This window comes from Odocoileus virginianus, chromosome 34, assembly GCF_023699985.2.
Source record: "Odocoileus virginianus isolate 20LAN1187 ecotype Illinois chromosome 34, Ovbor_1.2, whole genome shotgun sequence".
In the NCBI taxonomy this organism is placed as follows: domain Eukaryota; kingdom Metazoa; phylum Chordata; class Mammalia; order Artiodactyla; family Cervidae; genus Odocoileus; species Odocoileus virginianus.
In genome coordinates this window covers 25,397,896-25,419,214 of record NC_069707.1, presented here as the reverse complement: position 1 = coordinate 25,419,214, position 21,319 = coordinate 25,397,896, and the positions used below count along the sequence as shown (strand labels likewise).

The following is a 21,319-nucleotide window of genomic DNA, read 5'->3' as shown; positions in this document are numbered from 1 at the left end:
AATCTGTGTTAGGTAATATTGAAACACAGGAGTAAAAAAGGTAAAAATAAATATAAATAAAAAATTTAAAAAGAAAACCACTACTAGAGCATGTGGGAAGAGAGGTACCTTTTTAATAAATACATAAATTATAGTTATTTAATTTAGAAAATACCAATAACTCCAGTGTTTCTGGAAAGCAGACTTATTACCTCTAGAAACAGTTACATGACCTTGATAAAGAAGAGAAATTCCTTATTCTTTCGGGTCTTATGAGTTATTGTTATAATTAGTAAGGTCAAAGGACTATAATAAAACATTCTTTAAATATTAAAATAATTCTTTCAAAGCCTATATTAAACCTTTCAAATTTTAGGCACGGTATTATATCTGAAATTTTGCCCAAGATATACACTGCTGTGAGTAATGTGTTGCCATGAAAGCTTCTAGATTAAAAAAAAATGAACTTTGGGTATTAGAATATTTGATTTACTAGATTTTGGCTCCTCTCCTGCCTGTTTCTCTTAGTAAACATTCAGACTGAGACTTTACTATGATTATCTAATCTTACCCATTCTTGGAAGTTCAGTTGCTGAAAATAAAGAGGAAGGAGACCCTCCTAGATTGTTCTAGTGCATATTTGGCTTTGAATTAAATGAACATTTAAATCTCTAAGATTTTCAGCTAATGTTGAATTTGGCTGGATACCCTGTGGTTATAATGTCTTAAGCCTTTAAAAATACATGGGTTCTCAAATAGCGATATGTTTTTTCTTGATTTTTTTCCCAACTAGCATTTTGTTACGACTCTCACTGTCTACGTCAAACAGATGTTATGCAGTTTACAATGCTTATAGCACATGGCTGCCACCTACAAGTACTCTTTGGGCCTTAGCAGACAGCCATGTGCAACACTGAAGAATGATGTCTTGGATGATTAGTAGAGAATCTTGCTTCTATCCATTTTTCTACTTTCAAGGTAGGATTGGGTTAGATGTTTTTTCCTCTTCCTCCCTTCTCTCTTCCTTTTTCCTACCTCCCTCTCTTCTTTTCCTATTTCTCTGTTGCAGTCTCTCTTTACTATAGATACAGTAATTCATGCTGTCAGTATTATTAGAGGTTCTTATTATGCAATGATAATGTAATACTCATGTAGACAACCCCAGGTGTTTTCAGCTTTTGCATCTCCTGAATCTTCACCTATTTTTCAAGTCATTTTCAGTAGGAATCCACTTTTTCTTTGCTTTGTACTTCTGGCTGTACAGTATTCATTAAAGCAGAAAATGTGTTAGCTTGTATACCTCATCACTCATCTTGAGACCCTGTGTAGATTTCTGTTTCAGAAGAATAATAGCTTTTACTAAGCCATAATTGAGATGAGGGCTGAGTGTAATTTTCTGTTGCAAAGGAGAGGATTGGAAAGAAGGAGCAGAAGCTTTGAGAATTTAGACCACGAATGTGACAGCAGGAGGTAGTGGGGAACCCTCTGGAGAGAGTGGTAGACAACAGTGAGGCAACTGAAGAGTTGGCAGGGCCAGGTGAATATGGTCTCTTGAGACCGTTAGTTCGGAGATGGGGGATCAGACACAGCCTCTCCGTCTGAGGGCCCTCAATGCCTCCATCCCCTAGTTCCCTTTCCCACTTCCAACTCTTTCCTTGTAGGAAGCTGCCTCGCCACATGAGTGGGTTGCAAAGCAATGGGCTGAGTTGTGTAGGAGAAGCAGCTGGAAGAGGTGAGCAGTCCACTGCTGTGATTGTTCCCCCCCTTTTAGGGCTGCTTTTGGCTATCTTTGTGTCCATGCACTCTCTATAGCCTTGCAGTCTAACTCAACTGCTGTTCTGTCACTTAATCCATTGGCTGAATTTATTGACCTACCATTGGGTTACTTATTTTTACCCAACATTATGTGGCCTAATATTTGTGTTCTGAACCTATTTCTGATTCACAGAACATTAATCTACTGTAGTCCCAAGTGCAAGTAAGAGATAAATTTTTTTTTATAAGCATCTAAATATTTTGCATGAGAGAAAGCCAAAAAGAGGTAAGAGAAATGTGTATGCAATATATGCTTGCATACATGTATATAAAATATGCATGCATATATGTGCATAGACACATATATGTATATATTCACACATATACATGATAAGCATACACACATATGCATATATTATTATATGTATATAATGTCTAAATGGAAACTGATCATCCATTTAACTTACTGTGGAACTTATTAAACTCTATGGAAATAAAGCATTACATTTTCAGTATTTATGTAGTGGAAGTCTTTAAACACCAAATCTTACTGTTGATTAAGAAATGGAATTAAGTACCATCTTAATGGCAAATTAATACAGATTTGCTACGCTGTATGTTTTGTTGTCATTTGGGAAAATTATACTATCAACCAATGTTAAACAGAAAAGCTCCAAATCAATTGTAAATTGAGAACAAATAGCAAAGGCTGAAGATACTTTACATAACATTTAAAAATGTATTGATTCTAATTAAGCCTCTTCCATTAGACCTCCCTAGCTCTTAATGCCTCCTTCAGGAGATAATCCGTTACCACGACGATGGAAAGTCAGGAAGAACAGCCTCCAAAGGCTGAGGAGGCTTAGTCTACTCCTTCCAGATTGGTGTCGGCCACTTTGGGCTGTGGGGGTCCACCTGAGGCCCCTCCTGGCAGCCCCTCTGCTGCTGGTGGGGGCTGCCTCATGGCCTCACATCCAGACTCCCTAGCTGGCAGGTGCGCTCCCGCTGCAGGTGGTGGGGCGGAACATTTGGCCTCCATCACACATAAGGTCTCAGCTGGGGGCGCCAGGGCTTGACCGGAAGTCGCTGCCTCAGGCTTCCGGGGCTGCCCGTTCACTTCCATCGCCGGCAGCGAGGCCTCAGCTGCGGGCTCTTGGGCTTGACTGGAAGCTGCTGCCTCTGGCTTCCCGGGCTGCTCATTGGCCTTCACCACCGGTAGGGAGGGCTTGGCTGGGGCCTTCGGGTCCTGACTGGAAGCTGCTGCCTCTGGCTTCCCGGGCTGCTCTTTGGCCTTCACCACCGGTAGGGAGGGCTTGGCTGGGGCCTTCGGGTCCTGACTGGAAGCTGCTGCCTCTGGCTTCCCGGGCTGCTCTTTGGCCTTCACCACCGGTAGGGAGGGCTTGGCTGGGGCCTTCGGGTCCTGACTGGAAGCTGCTGCCTCTGGATTCCGGTTCTGCTGATCAGCCGGTGCTGCGCCAGGGAGACCATCGCCTTGGGCCTCAGCTCCTGTCTCTCCTCTGAGGGTAGGTTCTGTCTCACTGACCCCCTTGTCCTCAGACTTGTCCTCAGGATTTGGGGGAGGCAGGGGGATATCTAAATGGCATGCGGGACTCAGAGGAGCTTGTTCCAGCCCCCTGAGGGCCGTGTCGCAGCCCCCTGGAGGACTGTTGACTTCTGGGTGGATTTCTTTGGACACGTCGAGGGTTGACTCTGCACAATGCATTATCATGAAGGCCGCCGCGAGATTTTGCACAGCTTTGTGAACGCTGTTGGCTTCCTCCGCGTCAGCCTCTTCATTCACAGAGGTGTTTGGCTCCTCATCAGAGGTGTGTTGACCTTGGTCATCCTTTTCAGGCATTTTTGCTTCTCTAATTTTTTTATAGAGTTCGTTTCTCTCTTCTTGTAAAGCTCGACAGAGGTTCTCTAACCTCCCAATTTTCATCACGAAGCACTCATATTCTTTAGCTCTCAATGCTTTCTGTGATTTAAACACACACAAACAAAACGGTGTGAAAAGTGAAACTGCAAGGTTTTACTGGAGTAAAGTAAAATGCTGTCTGGAGACAAGGAAAATCATTAATCCAGGAATTTGTCTGCTAGGCTTTGACCACAGGGTGGTGGCTGAACAGATACTTGGTCAGGGACGTCACTTCTATTTTTGCATTATGTTGGAGACCTTGGTAGAATTTTAATCCACTTTTTTTTTTTTTAAAGGAAAGAAAGATATCAAAGCTTCTCTCTGCTTCAGTCTAGGGCTTCTAAAAATCTTAAAATAGATGCATTTTCTGCTTCTAAGACTTAGAAGGAATAAGCAGAGGCTTGCGGCAAAATGACTGAGATGGACTGGGATTTGGCGGTCAGCAATGCCTTTATCTGTCCTATAGATAAACTGCTATATGCTAATCCAGCATCTGTTTGATTTCTGTTTGTGAATAATAAACACATCTCTTTGGAATTGGTTGCAGTTTGGGATGAAGTGTTAAAACAGTAATTATATCCAGAGAAAGTAACCACGCTCTTTCATGATGCTGCTCAAACTATTCAGTTCTCCTTTTCTCTAGAAATGTTGGTGTGTTTGTGCATGGAATTATCTTACTTCTCCACTCCCCCACCCTCCCCCACCCTTCCGCTTTGTGCTACTCTATACCTTTTAAGACTTTTTTTTCCTCATTTGTTTACATGGAGAGACCTTCACCTGTAAGCCTCTCTCTCACGTTAAGGGTCATGTATCTTTGCTTTTATGGTCTCAAACCTCCAGAGCCTGATGTAATATCAGGATTTAAGTGCTTGTTGGAGGAATTAAACAATGTACATGCACATCTGTCTGTAAGTTAGCACATACCCTGGGTGCTCGGGCTGGTGTTTTCTCTCAGTATGCTTGAATCAGCTAATAAATTTATTCTGCACCTGTTATGTGTCCGGCACCGGGGAAATTCAAAGACAGGTAAAACACTCATCCTGCCTTTGAGGAATTCACAGTCCAGCAGGTGTGGTGCTGTCTTGGGCACAGCTTTGGAATCAACAAGTAGGCATGTGACTTAGGGTCACAATGCTCTTTATGAGTCTGGACCCAACTCTAAATTACTTTTGCTCAGGTTATTTTTTATTAGAGTGTCATATACCACACCCTAGAAAAAATTCAGCTCTTCAAAGGTATTCATTTGTGCTATTAGGGCATAATTATTTTCCGAGTATAAATGTATTGACTAGACGAGGGAAGATGAGCAAAGGGAAAAACTTCCTCACCTCTTCAATCATGTCCAACAGAGCTTTGTTACAGTTCTCAAACCGAGCTTTCCATGTGGCTGTATCCTTTTCCAGCTTCTTCATTTTCTTCGTGGTCTACAGAAATTATAGTGTTTTAATGTTAATTCTGAGCAGTTAATATATCAGAGAAACTATCAGTTCCATATGTGACATCAAGAAAAAGTCCTTTCATTACTAGGTGCTGAAGGAAGCAAAAATCCAATGTCAAGGAATAAAGATTGAGTGGAAAGACTCATGATTTATTTCTGAATCATCTAGGTCAGTGGTGAACAAACTTATTTACACCAGAGCCAGTTCAGGAGAAGGAAAGCTACTTAGGTCCTTCCTTTTTTGTCATTGTGTTTTCTTTTGTTTAAAAGTAAAAATAACTTTATTGAGTTCCAAGAATAAGCTTGAAATTTAGATTATTTACTGTATTGAATGCAAGACTGTTAATTAGAAAGTTGGCCCAGCTTTTTTGCTATTAAAATGTTGATAATATCTGGGCACATCTGAGAAGTAGCTACACAAAGTCAACTTTCAGTTTTCTCAGCTTTCATGTTTGTAGAGTGCAGTAGGATTCACAGAATGTGATTGCATGCGTTATTCATTTCATTTCATCCTTGAGACAGTCCCCCAAGGAAGGTTCTAATTTCACCTCTACTTTATAAATGGGGAAACTAAGGTTCAGAGAGATGGAGTAATGGTTCAGGTGAGTTTTCAGAGGAGTAGGACTGGAGTCATTTCCATTTAATGCAGCATGTGCAGAGTGCCTGCTGGTGGCGAGGCAGGGACTGGGTGTAGGGCATACAGAAATGAATAAAATGCAGCCTAGCTTTTGCAAATCTGAAACTACTCTTGTGTTCTTGGTTATAGGATCTCCTCTCTGCTTGGATGATGTGAAGGACAAGGCTTGTATTCAAGTACAATAACCCTGGATTAACTGCACATGGGCACTGGTTGCTTCGTGCCAAAAAGCCTAATATTGGGTCTGCTTGGAGGCCCAGGCTGTTGGCTTCTGGGCTCTGTCGAGAAGCTACGTGAGCCTCCAGTGCTTTTTTATTTTCATCATTTCTTAAGTGAGTTAATAGTTTATTAATTTTTTAAGTCTCATCAGCCCCTTTAGGAATTTAATGAAATCTGCGGAAAGTGGAAGTGATAAATAGATTCAAGGGATTAGATATGATAGATAAAAGAGTGCCCGAAGAACTATGGATGGAGGTTGGTAACATTGTACAGGAGATGGTGATCAAAACCATCCCCAAGAAGGAGAAATGCAAAAAGACAAAATGGATGTCTGAGAAGGCCTTGCAAATATCTGAGAAGAGAGGAGAAACAAAAGGCAAAGGAGAAAAGGAAAGATATACCTATCTGAATGCAGAGTTTGAAAGAACAGTAAGGAGAGATAAGAAAACCTTCCTCAGTGATCAATGCAGAGAAATAGAGGAAAACAATAGAATGGGAAAGACTAGAGATCTCTTCAAGAAAATTAGAGACACCAAGGGAACATTTCATGTGAAGATGGGCACAATAAAGGACAGAAATGGTATGGACCTAATGGAAGTAGAGATATTAAGAAAAGGTGGCAAGAATACACAGAAGAGCTATACAAAAGAGATCTTAATGACTCAGATAGCCATGATGGTGTGGTCACTTACCTAGAGCCAGACATCATGGAGTGTGAAGTCAAGTGGGCTTTAGGAAGCATCACTATGAACAAAGCTAGTGGAGGTGATGGAATTCCAGTTGACCTATTTCAAATTCTAAAAGATGTTAAAGTGCTGCAATCTATGCCAGCAAATTTGGAAAACTGAGCGGTGGCCACAGGACTGGAAAAGGTCAGTTTTCATTCCAATTCCAAAGAAAGGAAATGCCAAAGAATGTTCAAACTGTCTCACAATTGCACTCATCTCACACACTAGCAAAGTAATACTCAAAAGCCAGACTTCAATAGTACATGAACGGAGTACTTCCAGATGTTCAAGCTGGATTTAGAAAAGGCAGAGCAACCAGAGATTAAATTGCCAACATCTGTTGGATCATGGAGGAAGCAAGGGAATTCCAGAAGAATGTTATTTTTGCTTCATTGACTATGCTAAAGCCTTTGACTGTGTGGATCAGAACAGCTGTGGAACTTTCCTAAAGAGATGGGCATACCAGACCACCTTACCTGCCTCCTGAGACATCTGTATGTAGGTCAAGAAGCAACAGTTTGAACTGGACATGGAACAACAGACTGGTTCCAAATTGGGAAAGGAGTACATCAAGGCCGTATATTGTCAGCTTGCTTATTTAACTTCTATGAAGAGTACATATGTGAAATGGCCAGGGTGGATGAAGCACAAGCTGGAGTCAAGACATCTGGGAGAAATATCAATAACCTCAGATATGCAGATGACACCACCCTTATGGCAGAAAGTGAAGAGGAACTGAAGAGCCTCTTTATGAAAGTGAAAGAGGAGAGTGAAAAAGATAGCTTTAAACTCAACATTCAAAAAACAAAGATCATGGCATCTGGTCCTATCACTTCATGACAAATAGTTGAGTAAACAATGGAAACAGTGACAGACTTTATTTTCTTGGGCTCCAGAATCACTACAGATGGTGAGTACAGCCATGAAATTAAGACACTTGCTCCTTGGAAGAAAAGCTGTGACCAACCTAGACAGCATATTAAAAAGCAGAGACATTACTTTGCCAACAAAGGTCTGTCTAGTCAAAGCTATGATTTTTCCAGTAGTCATGTATGGATGTGAGAGTTGGACCATAAAGAAAACTGAGTGCCAAAGAATTGATGCTTTTGAACTGTGGTGCTAGAGAAGACTCTTGAGAGTCCCTTGGACTGCAAGGAGATCAAACCAGTGAATCCTGAAGGAAATCAGTCCTGAATATTCATTGAAAGGACTAATGTTGAAGCTGAAGCTCCAATACTTTGGCCACCTGATGCAAAGAACTGACTCATTGGCAAAGACCCTGATGGCAGGAAAGATTGAAGGCAGGAGTACAACAGAGGATGAGATGGTTGGATGGCATCAATGACTCGATGGACATGAGTTTGAGCAAGCTCTGAGAGTTGCTGATGGGCAGGGAACCCTGGTGTGCTGCATTCCATGTGGTGGCAAAGAGTCATACATGACTGAGCGATGGACCTGAACTGATGGGACCACACCTAAAGAAATGCAGTATGCATATCAATTTTTTTTTCTAATTCTACTAAAAGTCTATAAATGAGCTTCAGATAAAAATTCTTGCTCTAATATTTAACCAAATCTTAAAACTATTTAATTTTGAAATAAATAACATTTTTATACTCTAATATTTGTTTCAAATTAAAACTCTGTAATTAAAAAATATTTTTTAAATGGATGAATTCATTCTGGAGTGGAAAAGTTGTAACTTTTAAGAAATGTTGACCTATTAAGTTTTCTTGTGAATGTTGAAATTTATCATATATGTTTGTGAAATTTTTTTTTTTAAAGAATGTTTTCTACACTTAAAAGAGGTTAATGCTAGTGCCTGTTTAGAAAAACAGTTCTGATGCTGATTTTGTTTTGGGAAAACAATGAATTAAATAAAATTTAAACATTATGTCCAGTAATAAAATTAGCAACTTACATTTGTAAAAGTGGACTTCCCGGGTGGCTCAATGGTAAGGAATCTGCCTACCAATGCAGGAGACATGGGTTTGATCCCTAGGTCAAGAAGATCCCCTACAGGAGGAAATAACTACCCACAACAGTATTCTTGCCTGGAAAATGTGTGGATAGAGAAGCCTGGTGGGCTGCAGTTCATGGGGTTGCAAAAGAGTCTGACATGACTTAGCGACTAAAATAACAACAAACGATACAATTTGTAAAAGACTTTTAAAAAGTTTAAAATCCTTAAAAATACATTAACTTATTTGAACTTAACAATCTTGTGACATAGGCAAGAAAAATAGCATTTTAATAAGGGAGAAGTTAAGTGAATTGTTTACTGCTACTTGATGAGTAAGAGCATGCCCAGAATTTGAATTCAGACTTCTCATTAAAGATTGTCTCAGTTATATCATATTACATATATTCTCTTCTGAGAAGGATTCTATGAAATGGTATTTTCTACTCTAACATTCTGGTCTTGCATATTTGTATGAAAGCTGTTTTTTTTAATCATTAGAAGATTTGATGTTTTTATTTTAACATAAACAACATAATATTATATTGCTAGCTCTTTTCTTTTTAAACCTCTCCATGGACTAGAAAAAGAAAATATTCTTCCTCAGGGTGAAAATGTATCCTGATGTTTTTGGATTCTTCCTAAAATTAATCCACCAGATATTTAACCAATAAAATACAGCCCAAATCTCATTTGCATCTATAGATGTTTCATTATTTCATGAAATGCACTGAAACATCTTAGCAAGAGAAACATGAACCCAAAGGAAAATTGCCTGTCAAAATAGAAAATGTCAGCATTTCATGGGAGACAAGCAGTACTCACTTTATCCATTTCTTGTTTGAAAGTGGCGAACACCTCATTGCTTTTTGTCAGTGTGCTCTGAAACTCTTCAAACCTTCCAGAGTAGAGAGTAAGCTGTAAAGAGGGGAAAGAGTAGATCTGTTTTAGGCCTGCTTTCCTGTTTTAGGAATGCTTTCAAAACAGAACAACCTGTCATTGTTTGTTATTTGAAAAGGAAAATGATTTAACAGAATTCTCAATACAATGTTAGTGATATGTTCAGTTCTTTTTACTTTGAGATCAGCCTAGGTCAGTGAGTATGACTGAAGTACTTCTTTAAAGAAAAAAGACATAATAAAATATATCATCACCATTTCATTGTATCATAGCTTTTACCAACAAACATTTATTGAGCTCTGATGAACGTAGCAAGGACTGTTATGTACAAAAGCATTTAACCTGTATCTCCTGTTTTTGAAGGACCTGTACTCCTGATAGGAAGATAATCCCAAAGACAACTTGATTACAGAACAGTGAACACAAAGTACCAAATTAGTTAAGTACTGATCAGGGAATGAGATGAATGTGGCAGGTGATCATATAAGCCACATTTTGGTAGAGAAGGTGAGCCTTGGACTTAAGGGAAGTGAGAATGCAGACAAGTATGGACCAGATATTGACTAGGGATACTGCCATTGTGTGGTTGTGCCATTATAAGCACTTGTCATTTCCCTTTTTGACATTGTGGTTTTGTGTGTTTTTGAATGCAGTGTTCTAGCCAATAGCAGTTAAATGTTCCTTTTCAAGGAAATGAGTTTATTATACCAATTTTTAATAGAAATTATTGGAAGTTCATTGGAAGGACTGATGCTAAAGCTGAAGCTCCAATAGTTTGGCCACCCATTGCAAAGAACCAGCTCATTGGAAAAGACTCTGGTGCTGGGGAAGATTAAAGGTAAAAGGAGAAGAAGGTGGCAGAGAATGACATGGTTAGATAGCATCACCGAGTCAATGGACATGAATTTGAGCAAACTCCTGGAGACAATGAAGGACAGGGAAGTCTGGCATGCTGCAGTTGATGGGATTGCAGAGTCAGACACAACTTAGCAGCGGAGCGATGATGATGACGATACCAATTTTAATGGAAATAACGAGGAAGAAGTGCCTTTTTCTAATTTGCACCAAAAAATTATCTTAGGGGTTAGCATGCAGGTATTGAGAAGAGTCTCTGTACTTCCACATTTCAAGGCTTGTATTTGGGGTAGGAGTAGGGCAAGATTGGGAAGGAGATTGTATAAATACTTGATTGTTATTGACAGTGATGTAATAATAAAATCTTACTTTTGAAAATAATTTTAGGATAGCATGTTTTGAGTGAGTGGAGATTTAATATGGATGATTCTAGTTTACTGACATGGAACTCTTCCATATTCAAATGAGACTTTGGTACTCTTGAATGTCGGGAATAGCCTGAAGTCCTCAGTTGGGCACCAACGGACTGGTAGGACCTATAGGACTGTCTTCTCAAAAGCACAGAAGTGTGATAGTCACAGCCAGTAGGTTGGAGAGTTTCCAGTCTTGGGAATGGGACTTCAGAGGGATTGTGTGGGAATCAAACAACTTCTAGAACCAAGAAAATTAGCTCATCTAGAATGGTTCATTCTCACATGATTCAGAATAGCAGAGGTTTTACTGCAGTACATGGGCTTCCCTTGTGGCTCAGCTGGTAAAGAATCGCCTGCAATGCGGGAGACCTGGGTTTGATCCCTGGGTTGGGAAGATCCCCTGGAGAAGGGAAAAGGCAACCCACTCCAGTATTCTGGCCTGGAGAATTCCACGGACTGTATAGTCCATGGGGTCTCAAAGAGCTGAGCAACTTTCACTTTACTGCAGTACATAAGAACAGTAAAATAACATAAATCCTTTCATAAGAAACATTTTCCAAAGAAAAGTCAAAACAACAGCTCATCAGCATTTTGAAATCAGTCATTAACAATGTGAATAGGTGATAAATTTGGGGTAACTCTAGTGGCTTAAAAGTTTTCTCTTGATTCCTTGCCATACAGACTGAAAAAGAGTGGGTACAGTGTCATCAGGGAATTCACAGCCAGGAAAGCTTTTAGACACATATTTTACAGGACAACACAGTTAACCCTTGAACAAAGCAGGGGTTAGGGGCACTGACCCTCCATGAAGTGCAAAACCTGTGTATAATATATAGTCAGCCGTTTGTACTCCCAGTTCCTTGTCGCCGCAGTTCCCTATCCATAGATTCAACCAATGTCAGATACTGCAGTACTATAGTACTTGCTATTGAAAAAAAAATCTGGGCATGATTAGATCTTCACAGTTCAAATGTGTGTTGTTCAAGGGTCAAAACTAACTAACTCATTATGTGCAATGCACTCTTGACATATTCTGTTTAACTTAATAAATCTATTTCATTTTTTCCACAGACAAGTGGCTAGGATTCACTGAATTGATTTCAGGGTGCATGAGTAGGTCAAGTCCCTCAGTTGGAGGATAAGCCCCTGGGGGACTGCCTGCCTATGGGAACAACGACCCCAGCTGACCTTCACCCATGACAAAATCCATTCATTTGCATTTTGGACCAAGTCTCATGTTAACTTCTTTTCCTTACTTTCTCCTCTTTCTTTCCCCAACTTTTCAGTAATTCCATTAGAATTACAGTGGGTGCATAGATAGGGTCTCCTGAGCTGATCTTCCCAAACCCTATCTTGCAGTTCTATAGCTGCAGGCTGCAGACAAGAGGGGAAGGCGGGGCCATGTGTGTGATCCATTTCACCTGCCCAACCTTGATAGGGGGCTTCCATGGTGGCTCAGCAGTAAAGAATCCGCCTGCAATGCAGGGGATGCAGGAGACATAGGTGAGATCCCTGGGTCAGGAAGATCCCCTGGAGAAGGGAATGGTAATTCACTCCAGTATTCTTGCCTGGAGAATTCCATGGACAGAGGAGCCTGGTGGGGTACAGTCCATGGGATCGCAAAGAGTTGAACATGACTGAATCGACTGAGCATCCATGCATGCATGCAACCTTGACAAGATCAGTGGGAGCAAACACACCCTCCCCAGCCAGCTCTCTTTTCCTTCTTTGGGCTGAGTGTCCTTTTGATGTATAAACTGGGCAGATTTTGTTTTCCTCCTCTATGTTTTCTTGTGTCATGGAGAAGACAGATACACAAGAGTTCAAGGGCTTAGTGTCTCACTTTATCACCACTTTGGCCTTTTTCTAGTGACCCTCAACTTCCTTATCTTTTAAATTGGGTAAAGCACACATAACATTCACTGTCTTAACCATTTTAAGTGTACAGTTCAATATTGTTAAGTATATTCACATTGTTGTGCAAATGGTTTTCCAGAATTTTTCATCATGCAAAACTGAAACTCTGTAACCCATTAAACGATAGCTCTCCATTTCTTCCTTTCCTTCTAGCGACTTTTTAAAAAATATTCTGCTTTTCTTCCTGTTTGACCTTTTCGTCATAGGTGGCAAAATCTGTGTGAACTATACTTTTCTCAGGTAACCAACTCTGACACTCTTTACTTATATACTAACTAAAAATGTACACTTACTGTTTCCTTTATGGATATTTGATCGTATTTCCCCTCTCACTATTATGCTGACATGATGCATGTCTGATATGTCATATTCCCTGTTTCACTTTGGTATATCAGAGAAGCATGGAAGGAACATCCAGAGGTCATCCTCAGGATTCTTACCAGAGGCAGAAATAGAAACAAACTACCCTAGGGTTAGTAACAACAACTCATGCCCCAGTATTTCACTTAAATGGGCTGGGTGGCACACACATTCTTTTAACTGAGCACAAATTTTAATTCCAACAGCACAAGAGAAGACTGTACACATGGACATCATCAGATGGCCAACACCAAAATCAGATTGATCATGTTCTTTGCAGCCAAAGATGGAGAAGCTCTATACAGTCAGCAAAAACAAGACAGGGAGCTGACTGTGGCTCAGATCATGAACTACTTATTGCCAAATTCAGACTTAAATTGAAGAAAGTATGGAAAACCACTAGACCATTCAGGTATGACCTAAATCAAATCCCTTAGGATTATACATTGTAAGTAAGAAATAGATTCAAGGGATTAAATTGGATAGATAGAGTGCCTGAAGCACTATGGACAGAGGTTGGTGACATTATACAGGAGGCAGTAATCAAGACCATCTGCAAGAAAAAGAAATGCAAAAAGACAAAATGGATGTCTGAGAAGGCCTTACAAATAGCTGAGAAGAGAGGAGAAACTAAAGGCAAAGGAGAAAAGGAAAGATATACCCATCTGAATGCAGAGTTTGAAAGAATAGTAAGGAGAGATAAGAAAGCCTTCCTCAGTGATCAGTGCAAACAAATAGAGGAAAACAATAGAATGGGAAAGACTAGAGATCTCTTCAAGAAAATTAGAGACACCAAGGGAACATTTCATGTAAAGACGGGCTCAATAAAGTACAGAAATGGTATGGACCTAACAGAAGCAGAAGATATTAAGAAGAGGTGGCAAGAATACACAGAAGAGCTATACAAAAGAGATCTCAATGGCTCAGATAATCACAATGGTGTGGTCACTCACCTAGAACCAGACATCCTGGAATGCAAAGTCGAGTGGGCCTTAGGACGCATCACTATGAACAAAGCTAGTGGAGGTGATGGAATTCCAGTTGAGCTATTTCAAATCCTAAAAGATGATGCTATGAAAGTGCTGCACTCAATATGCCAGCAAATTTGGAAAACTGAGCAGTGGCCATAGGATTGGAAAAGGTCAGTTTTCATCCCAATTCCAAAGAAAGGCAATGCCAAAGAATGTTCAGACTACTGCCACAATTGCACTCATTTCACACACTAGCAAAGTAATGCTCAAAATTCTCCAAGCCAGGCTTCAGCAATACGTGAACCATGAACTTCCAGATGTTCAAGCTGGATTTAGAAAAGGCAGAGGAACCAGAGATCAAATTGCCAAAATCCGTTGGATCATCAAAAAAGCAAGTGAGTTCCAGAAAAACATCTATTTCTGCTTTATTGACTATGCCAAAGCCTTCAAGTGTGTGGATCACAACAAACTGTGGAAAATTCTTAAGAAGATGTGAATCTCAGACCACCTGACCTGCCTCCTGAGAAATCTGTATGCAGGTCAAGAAGCAACAGTTAGAACTGGACATGGAACAACAGACTGGTTCCAAATCGGGAAACGAGTACATCAAGGCTGTGTATTGTCACCCTGCTTATTTAACTTCTATGCAGAGTCCTGTACATTGTCACCCTGCTTATCTAACTTCTATGCAGAGTACTCATGTGAAATGTTGGGCTGGATGAAGCACAAGCTGGAATCAGGATTGCCAGGAGAAATATCAGTAACCTCAGATATGCAGATGACACCACCCTTACAGCAGAAAGTGAAGAACTAAAAAGCCTCTTAATGAAAGTGAAAGAGGAGAGTGAAAATATTGGCTTAAAACTCAACATTCAGAAAACTAAGATCATGGCATCCAGTCCTGTCACTTCATGGCACATAGATGGGGAAACAATGGAAGCAGTGAGAGGCTTTATTTTTGGGGGCTGCAAAATCAATGCACATGATGGTAAGTGCAGCCATGAAATTAAAAGATATTTGCTCCTTGGAAGAAAAGCTATGACAAACCTAGACAGCATATTAAGAATTAGTGACATTACCTTACCAATAAAGGTCTGTCTAGTCAAGGCTATGGTTTTTCCAGTAGTCATATATGGATGTGAGCGTTGGACTATAAAGAAAACTGAGCGCCAAAGAATTGATGCTTTTGAACTGTGGTGTCAGAGAAGACTCTTGAGAGTCCCTTGGACAGCACGGAAATCAAACCAGTCAATCCTGAAGGAAATCAGTCCTGAATATTCATTGGAAGGACAGATGCTGAAGCTGAACCTCCAATACTTTGGCCATTTAATGCCAATGACTCAGTGGAAAAGACCCTGATTCTTGGAAAGATTGAAGGCGGGAGGAGAAGGGGACAACAGAAGATGAGATGGTTGGATGGCATCACCGATGCGATGGACATGAGTTTGAGTAAACTCCAGGAGTTAGTGATGGACAGGGAAGCCCGGTGTGCTGCAGTCACAACGAGTCAGACCTGACTGAGCAACTGAACTGACTGAAATTTTAATTACAAACATTCATAGCATATATGAAACAAAGTTTTCTAGGAATTGTTTAGCCAACTTAGGTGATTTGGCTTGGGAACTAATTCAATTATTATTGTAGTTTCAGAGAAATCTCCTCTCATCTTAAATAGATACAGTGAGGTCTTCTGAGATTAAAGACTGTGATTACTTGTCTTTAAGAGTTGACTCACTGATCTTTCCCCTTGGGTAGTATTTTGTGTCTGCAATGCTGTGTTTTGTTGATATTGCTGACTTTCCACATCTACCACCATCTTCAGCCTTATTGATCCAATGAACACTCTATTTGTAGCCACAGTTGTATTCCATTAATCATCTCTGACATTTACTCTATTGCCTTGGTTTGTATAATTGAAAGCCAGATGTCTCTTCCCTAAGTGAGAATCATGCCCCAGACTGGCAAGCTATTGTTTTAGGGCTGAAAAGTGACTTCAAGCTAGGGGAACACAATCTGTCCTTTATATTTTCTTTGCTCAGACCATAGAAATGGGGACTAAGATGTCTCCCTCCTATCAACCCACTCTTTTAATTGTCATACCAAAGGAAGTGTTTGAGTGCTTTGCAAAATCATCTGTGATAGACATTGTTTAAGCTGGCTTAAAACTCAACATTCCAAAAACTAAGATCATGGCATCCAGTCCCATCACTTCATAGAAAATAGAAAGGGAAAAAGTGGAATCAGTGGTAGAGTTTATTTTCTTGTCTCCAAAATCACTGCAGATGGTGACTCCAGGCATGAAATTAAAGGATGCTTGCTCCTTGGAAGAAAAGCTATGACCAACCTAGACAGCATATTAAGAAGCAGAGACATCACTTTGCTGACAAAGGTCCATCTAGTCAAAGCTATTGTTTTTCCAGTAGTCATGTATGGATGTGAGAGTTGGACCATAAAGAAGGCTGCATGCATGCATGCAGGTGTGTGAGCTCAGTTGTGTCCAATTCTTTGTGACCCCATAGACTGTAGCCCACCAGGCTACTCTGTCCATGGAATTTTCCAGGCAAGAATACTGGAATGGGTTGCCATTTCCTCTTCCAGGGGGTCTTCCTGACCCAGGGATGGAACCCATGTTTCTTGCATCTTCTGCATTGGCAGGTAATTCTTTACCACTGTGCCACCTGGGAAGCCCATAGAAGAGTGCTGAAGAACTGATGCTTTGGAACTGTGATTCTGGAGCAGACTCTTCAGAGTTCCTTGGACAGCAAGGAGACCAATCCAGTCAATCCTAGAGGAAATCAATCCTGAATATTCATTGGAATGACTGATGCCGAAGCTGAAGCTCTAGTACTTTGGCCACCTGATGTGAAGAGCCAACTCACTGGAAAAGACCCTGATGCTGGGAAAGATTGAGGACAAGAGGAGAAGGGGATGACAGAGGATGGGATGATTGTATGGCATCACTTGACTCAATGGACAGGGGTTTGAGCAAACTCCAGGAGATAGTGAATGACAGGGAAGCTTGGGGTGCTGCGGTTCATGAGGTAGCAAAGAATTGGACATGACAGTGACTGAACAACAACAGATTTTGTTTTTCAAGGTTTAAACTTCTAAAAAATATAGTGCGATACTTTTCAATAGAAGCTTGTTTAAGCATTATTACATGTAGGGATTCGGGGCCTCCATGTTCTTTTTGATGTTTAAATAATTATTGAAGTTTGGAAAATGCCTTGAAGGCAAAAGAAATAGACAAGAGGGTCCTTGCAGAGAAAGCCAACCACCATGGAAAGCAAAGTGATGGAGGAGGCAGGGTTAACTCTGTTTAGTACCAAGCTTCTACAGCCCTGGAAGTTCTCTGTGTTCATGAGCTAGAGCTGAACAGGGTCCTGAGATCATCTTTTCCAGTGGTTCTGAAGCTTTTTGGCAGCTAAAGAACTTCTTTGTCTCATTTATTACTCTGTGTGTCCTTACCCATGAGATAGCACAAGTATTAACTCATACACTGATCAGTTGTTAGCATTCTAATTAATATCATTTTTATCACTAGATTGTGAGTTTAATTAGGCATTTTTGGTTCATTTATTGAGTAGTATATCTCTAACATGTAGAGCCATACCAAGCACTTAAATGCTCAGTAAATATTAGTTGAATTAATTATGCTTATTATGGGACAGGCACTGAATTAAGTGCTTTGCATGCATAACTTGAAAACAAACTTCATGTATTACATAAACTCATTTTCCTTTTATAAATTGAATCAACTATATGAATAGCTACCATCCATGCTGCTGAGCGAACCTGTTATAATGTCAAAAACAACTACATTTTAGATAGCAGCTGCTGCCTCATATGCTGTTATGTTTTGGAAATACTGAAAAGTAATGGGCCTCCAAGAGGTCAAAGGACTCCAGCTTGGGATCTTAGATATATTGCAGCATCCTTGTTTTACAGACCTGGAAGGTTAGGTCCAGGGAGGTTTAGGTGAAGTGCACAGAATCAGACAGCTTCTCAGCAGAGGAGCCATCTGCTCCCTGGACGCAGCCCCATTTTGAGGATTGAACAAGGAACACTGGCAAATCTAGACCCTGGTTTCTTCTTCTCCAAACTTGAGGGAGTATAGGTGGGAAATTAAATCATACCTTTCAGGTCATTAAAGGCCTGTTTTCCGATACCAGCTGAATGAACCACTCTCTAGCCCAGAGTCTAACGGTATTAACGTATTCTTCATTTAGCATAGAAGAGTAGAGATTGCTTATAACAGATGTTGTGAACACTGAATAGCTTCAAGTACTGTCTGTTGTATACCTCAAGGCTTTGTGCTGTGAATGGGACAGAGAGCCAGAAGCCCTAACCTGATGCTCTATATTCTCCCCTCCCCAAACCCTGTCCCCCGACAGTCAGGTCACACCTCCTTCCCCCTGCCTACTTCTGGCTCGGGAACTGTCGCTGCCTGCCACCCACCCCACACCATGAAATGATGTGTTCCATGACTGCCTAAAGGATGATCTTGGGTGTGTAACTTTATAGTTTAGTCTTTTAATTCTGAGTCCTTTGAATCTATTAATAGTGAAAAAATACATTGTTCAAATTTCTATGTAATTAATATTTAAAAACTGTTTTGGTATACTAGTGGGGAAACAAGTCATCATTGTGTTTGGTAAACACTTCAGAAAAGTGTTCTTTAGGAAGGTTAGAAATCAAAATGTTATCTTTGTTTTTGTCTATGCAGTGATATAATTTGTGATTTTGCTCTTGTTTTTTAAATTTTCTTTTAAAAAATAAACAAATATTCATTGAACTTGTTCATTCATACAATGAATAATTTTTTAATATTTACAATGGACATGTATTCAGCAGTCAGCACATAAACATTTATAAGTGAATTATTCAAATCTTAATGCTGCCCAGTTTTGGAAGGCTTCTGATTTTCTCGCTTTTGGTGAATTTTTACTGTGTGATTTTACAGTCCCTTTAGCACGTGGGCATTTCTCCCATCCAGGGAACTAGGACTCTGTGGCCCAGCTTATGGCAGGATAAGCAGAGCCGCAAGGGCCCCAGAAACATGGGAGAAGTCTGGCTTTCCTCCAGAGCCAGCTGTTGCATGAAGCTTTATTTTTGAGCCTGCAATACGATTTCCCATAGTCCAATAAAAATATACTCATAACTACATGAAACCAAATAAAAATGGTTTATGACTTGTCCACTATTTCTAATCATTCAGCAATGGCAAGGCCAGCACGAAAATGTGGGTGCTGACTCTCTTTTTCTAATTTCCTTTTATTGTAAATAATATCAAACAAGTAGGGACATTTTCAGTATTGGGAATCATAGATGGTGCATTTGCACAGGTTCTATCACGCCTTACCTTGAGCGGTTGGTGGGGCAGGAGGGAGAGAGGACCTGTGAACAGATGGGGAGGACTGGCCACCATCCTGTTCTGGTTGACTCTCATTTGTATGTCAGCAGACCTTTTGACCAGAAGTTGTTGGTGCAGAGCATTTATTTTTCTTAGATACATTATAACACTGGGCCTTTATTTTTACTTTAAAATAGTAAATGTGAAGTCATTCTTCCTTTCTATCTCCTGTCCCCACCTCCCCTCCCACGTAGAAGGCCTTGTGTAGACTACCTTTGGTTCACAGCAAGGAAGACACCCCGCATGCATTGCTCTACCCCTACTTCACCTGAGCCTGCAGGACCGTCTCTTGTTCCTTTAGCACTTTAGCCTGAAGTTTCCACTCTGCTGCCTGGTTCAGCAGCTGTAAGGAGACAGAACGCATGGAAAGACTGTCAGATTGTCTTTTAAATTACTGTTTATTATAACTCGTGTGTAAACTTAATTGCTTGCTAAATAATCTTAAGTAATTTTGGGGGAACTTTATAAAGAATCTCAGAAAACTAACAAAACAACTAGTTTTAAAGGTCTTATTCTCAGCTAAAAATTAGTGATTCTAATGGGAAAAAAAAGAGGAAAGTCTCCAACTCGAGCATGAATCACACAAAATTCAACCTCCCACCAAATTCTGGACCTCTCTGTAGCAATTCTGCCCAGCTATCATTCAGCCTCTGCTTGAACATTTCAGATTATCCCTACCTGGGGCATTGTGAGCAACTGTTCCTTTGTATTAAACCCAACTGTTCCTTTATATTAGACCACTATTCCCCATCATTGTATGCATCAGAAGCTCCTGAGGGGCATGTTAAAATGCAGATCCTTCTCAGAGAATATGATAGGAAGTGTAGGGTGTGATTAGAATCTGCACAGGGAGCAAATACCCAAGATGGTTTGGATATTGGTAGTCCATGGATTTTATTTTGAGAAACACTAGGTTAGAAATTTGACCTGTTGGTCCAAATTCTGTATCAAGTTTACAAAAGAAGGCTCGTGCCTCTTCTATAAAGCAGCCCTTCAAATGCAACCATGTCAAACAAAATCAGAACTGGAACTCATGGGTAAAATTGAAAAAGTTGTTTTGGCAATAAAATGACACACACATATGTAAGACATGTTATGTTAACTTAAGATGTATACTCAAGTATCAGTTTTGATGTAGGGCTACAATTTTGTTTTGGATATGGATCTCCTAGTTGGAATTCAGAGGGTTTTTGTTTTTTACAAAAATTATATCCATAATGTGCCATATAAGACTTATAGTTTTTTAAAAAAATCAATAGTGCTAAAACCTGAAGACCTAAGATATTTAATTTGTAAAGCAGCTTGATTGGATAATCCTCTTGGAGTTTTACAACTTTCTTCCACTCTTTTATATCTGCTTGCATCCAACTTGACAATCATTTATTTATTTTTTCTATTTGCCTACATCTAGGCTTTCAAAGCATTAAAGCATAGTTTTTATAGAAACAACTTTTTGACACTTATTTCATGAGTTTATATATTATTCTGTTGATTTACATAATGTAAAACCAACGATAACTGGGAAAAGAGTTGGGAGCAAAGATCTGACTCTTGGTCTTACTTAGCTTGGGCAACCATGTTTAGATACTGCAGAGTGGCTAACTCGCCCCAGGATCCAACATGCTGTGAGCATCTGTCAGTATGCTTACAGAGAATGGTGAATGTCATGGATCACCATCATCAGTCAGTCAGTCAGGTGGCTGTCAGTTAAGAAGTTCCTATTTTATTTCAAGATAGGCTGATAGAAATTTTTTCCTTTTTGTTAATCCATATTTTTTTAAAAAATGTCCATTTTTGTTATTAGAACCAAAAATAGTAAAATCGGTATTTTTAAAAACTCGGAGGCATCTTTTCCT

At 40.0% G+C, this 21,319-nt stretch overlaps 1 protein-coding gene across 2 annotated transcripts in view; it reads right to left on the bottom strand.

Annotated features, from left to right (window-relative positions):
- Nucleotides 1–91: 91 nt before the first annotated feature.
- TXLNB (taxilin beta) overlaps nucleotides 92–21,319 on the bottom strand; it is a 56,085-nt gene continuing 34,857 nt past the window's right edge. For both annotated transcript variants that reach the window (XM_020913945.2, XM_020913944.2), the window contains 4 exons: nucleotides 19,732–19,806; nucleotides 9,460–9,552; nucleotides 4,981–5,076; nucleotides 92–3,712 (listed from right to left, as the gene is read on the bottom strand). In XM_020913945.2, the coding sequence (XP_020769604.2) occupies nucleotides 2,597–3,712; nucleotides 4,981–5,076; nucleotides 9,460–9,552; nucleotides 19,732–19,806 (1,380 nt within the window). In that variant the 3' untranslated portion in view covers nucleotides 92–2,596. The remainder of the gene's footprint in view (nucleotides 3,713–4,980; nucleotides 5,077–9,459; nucleotides 9,553–19,731; nucleotides 19,807–21,319) is intronic.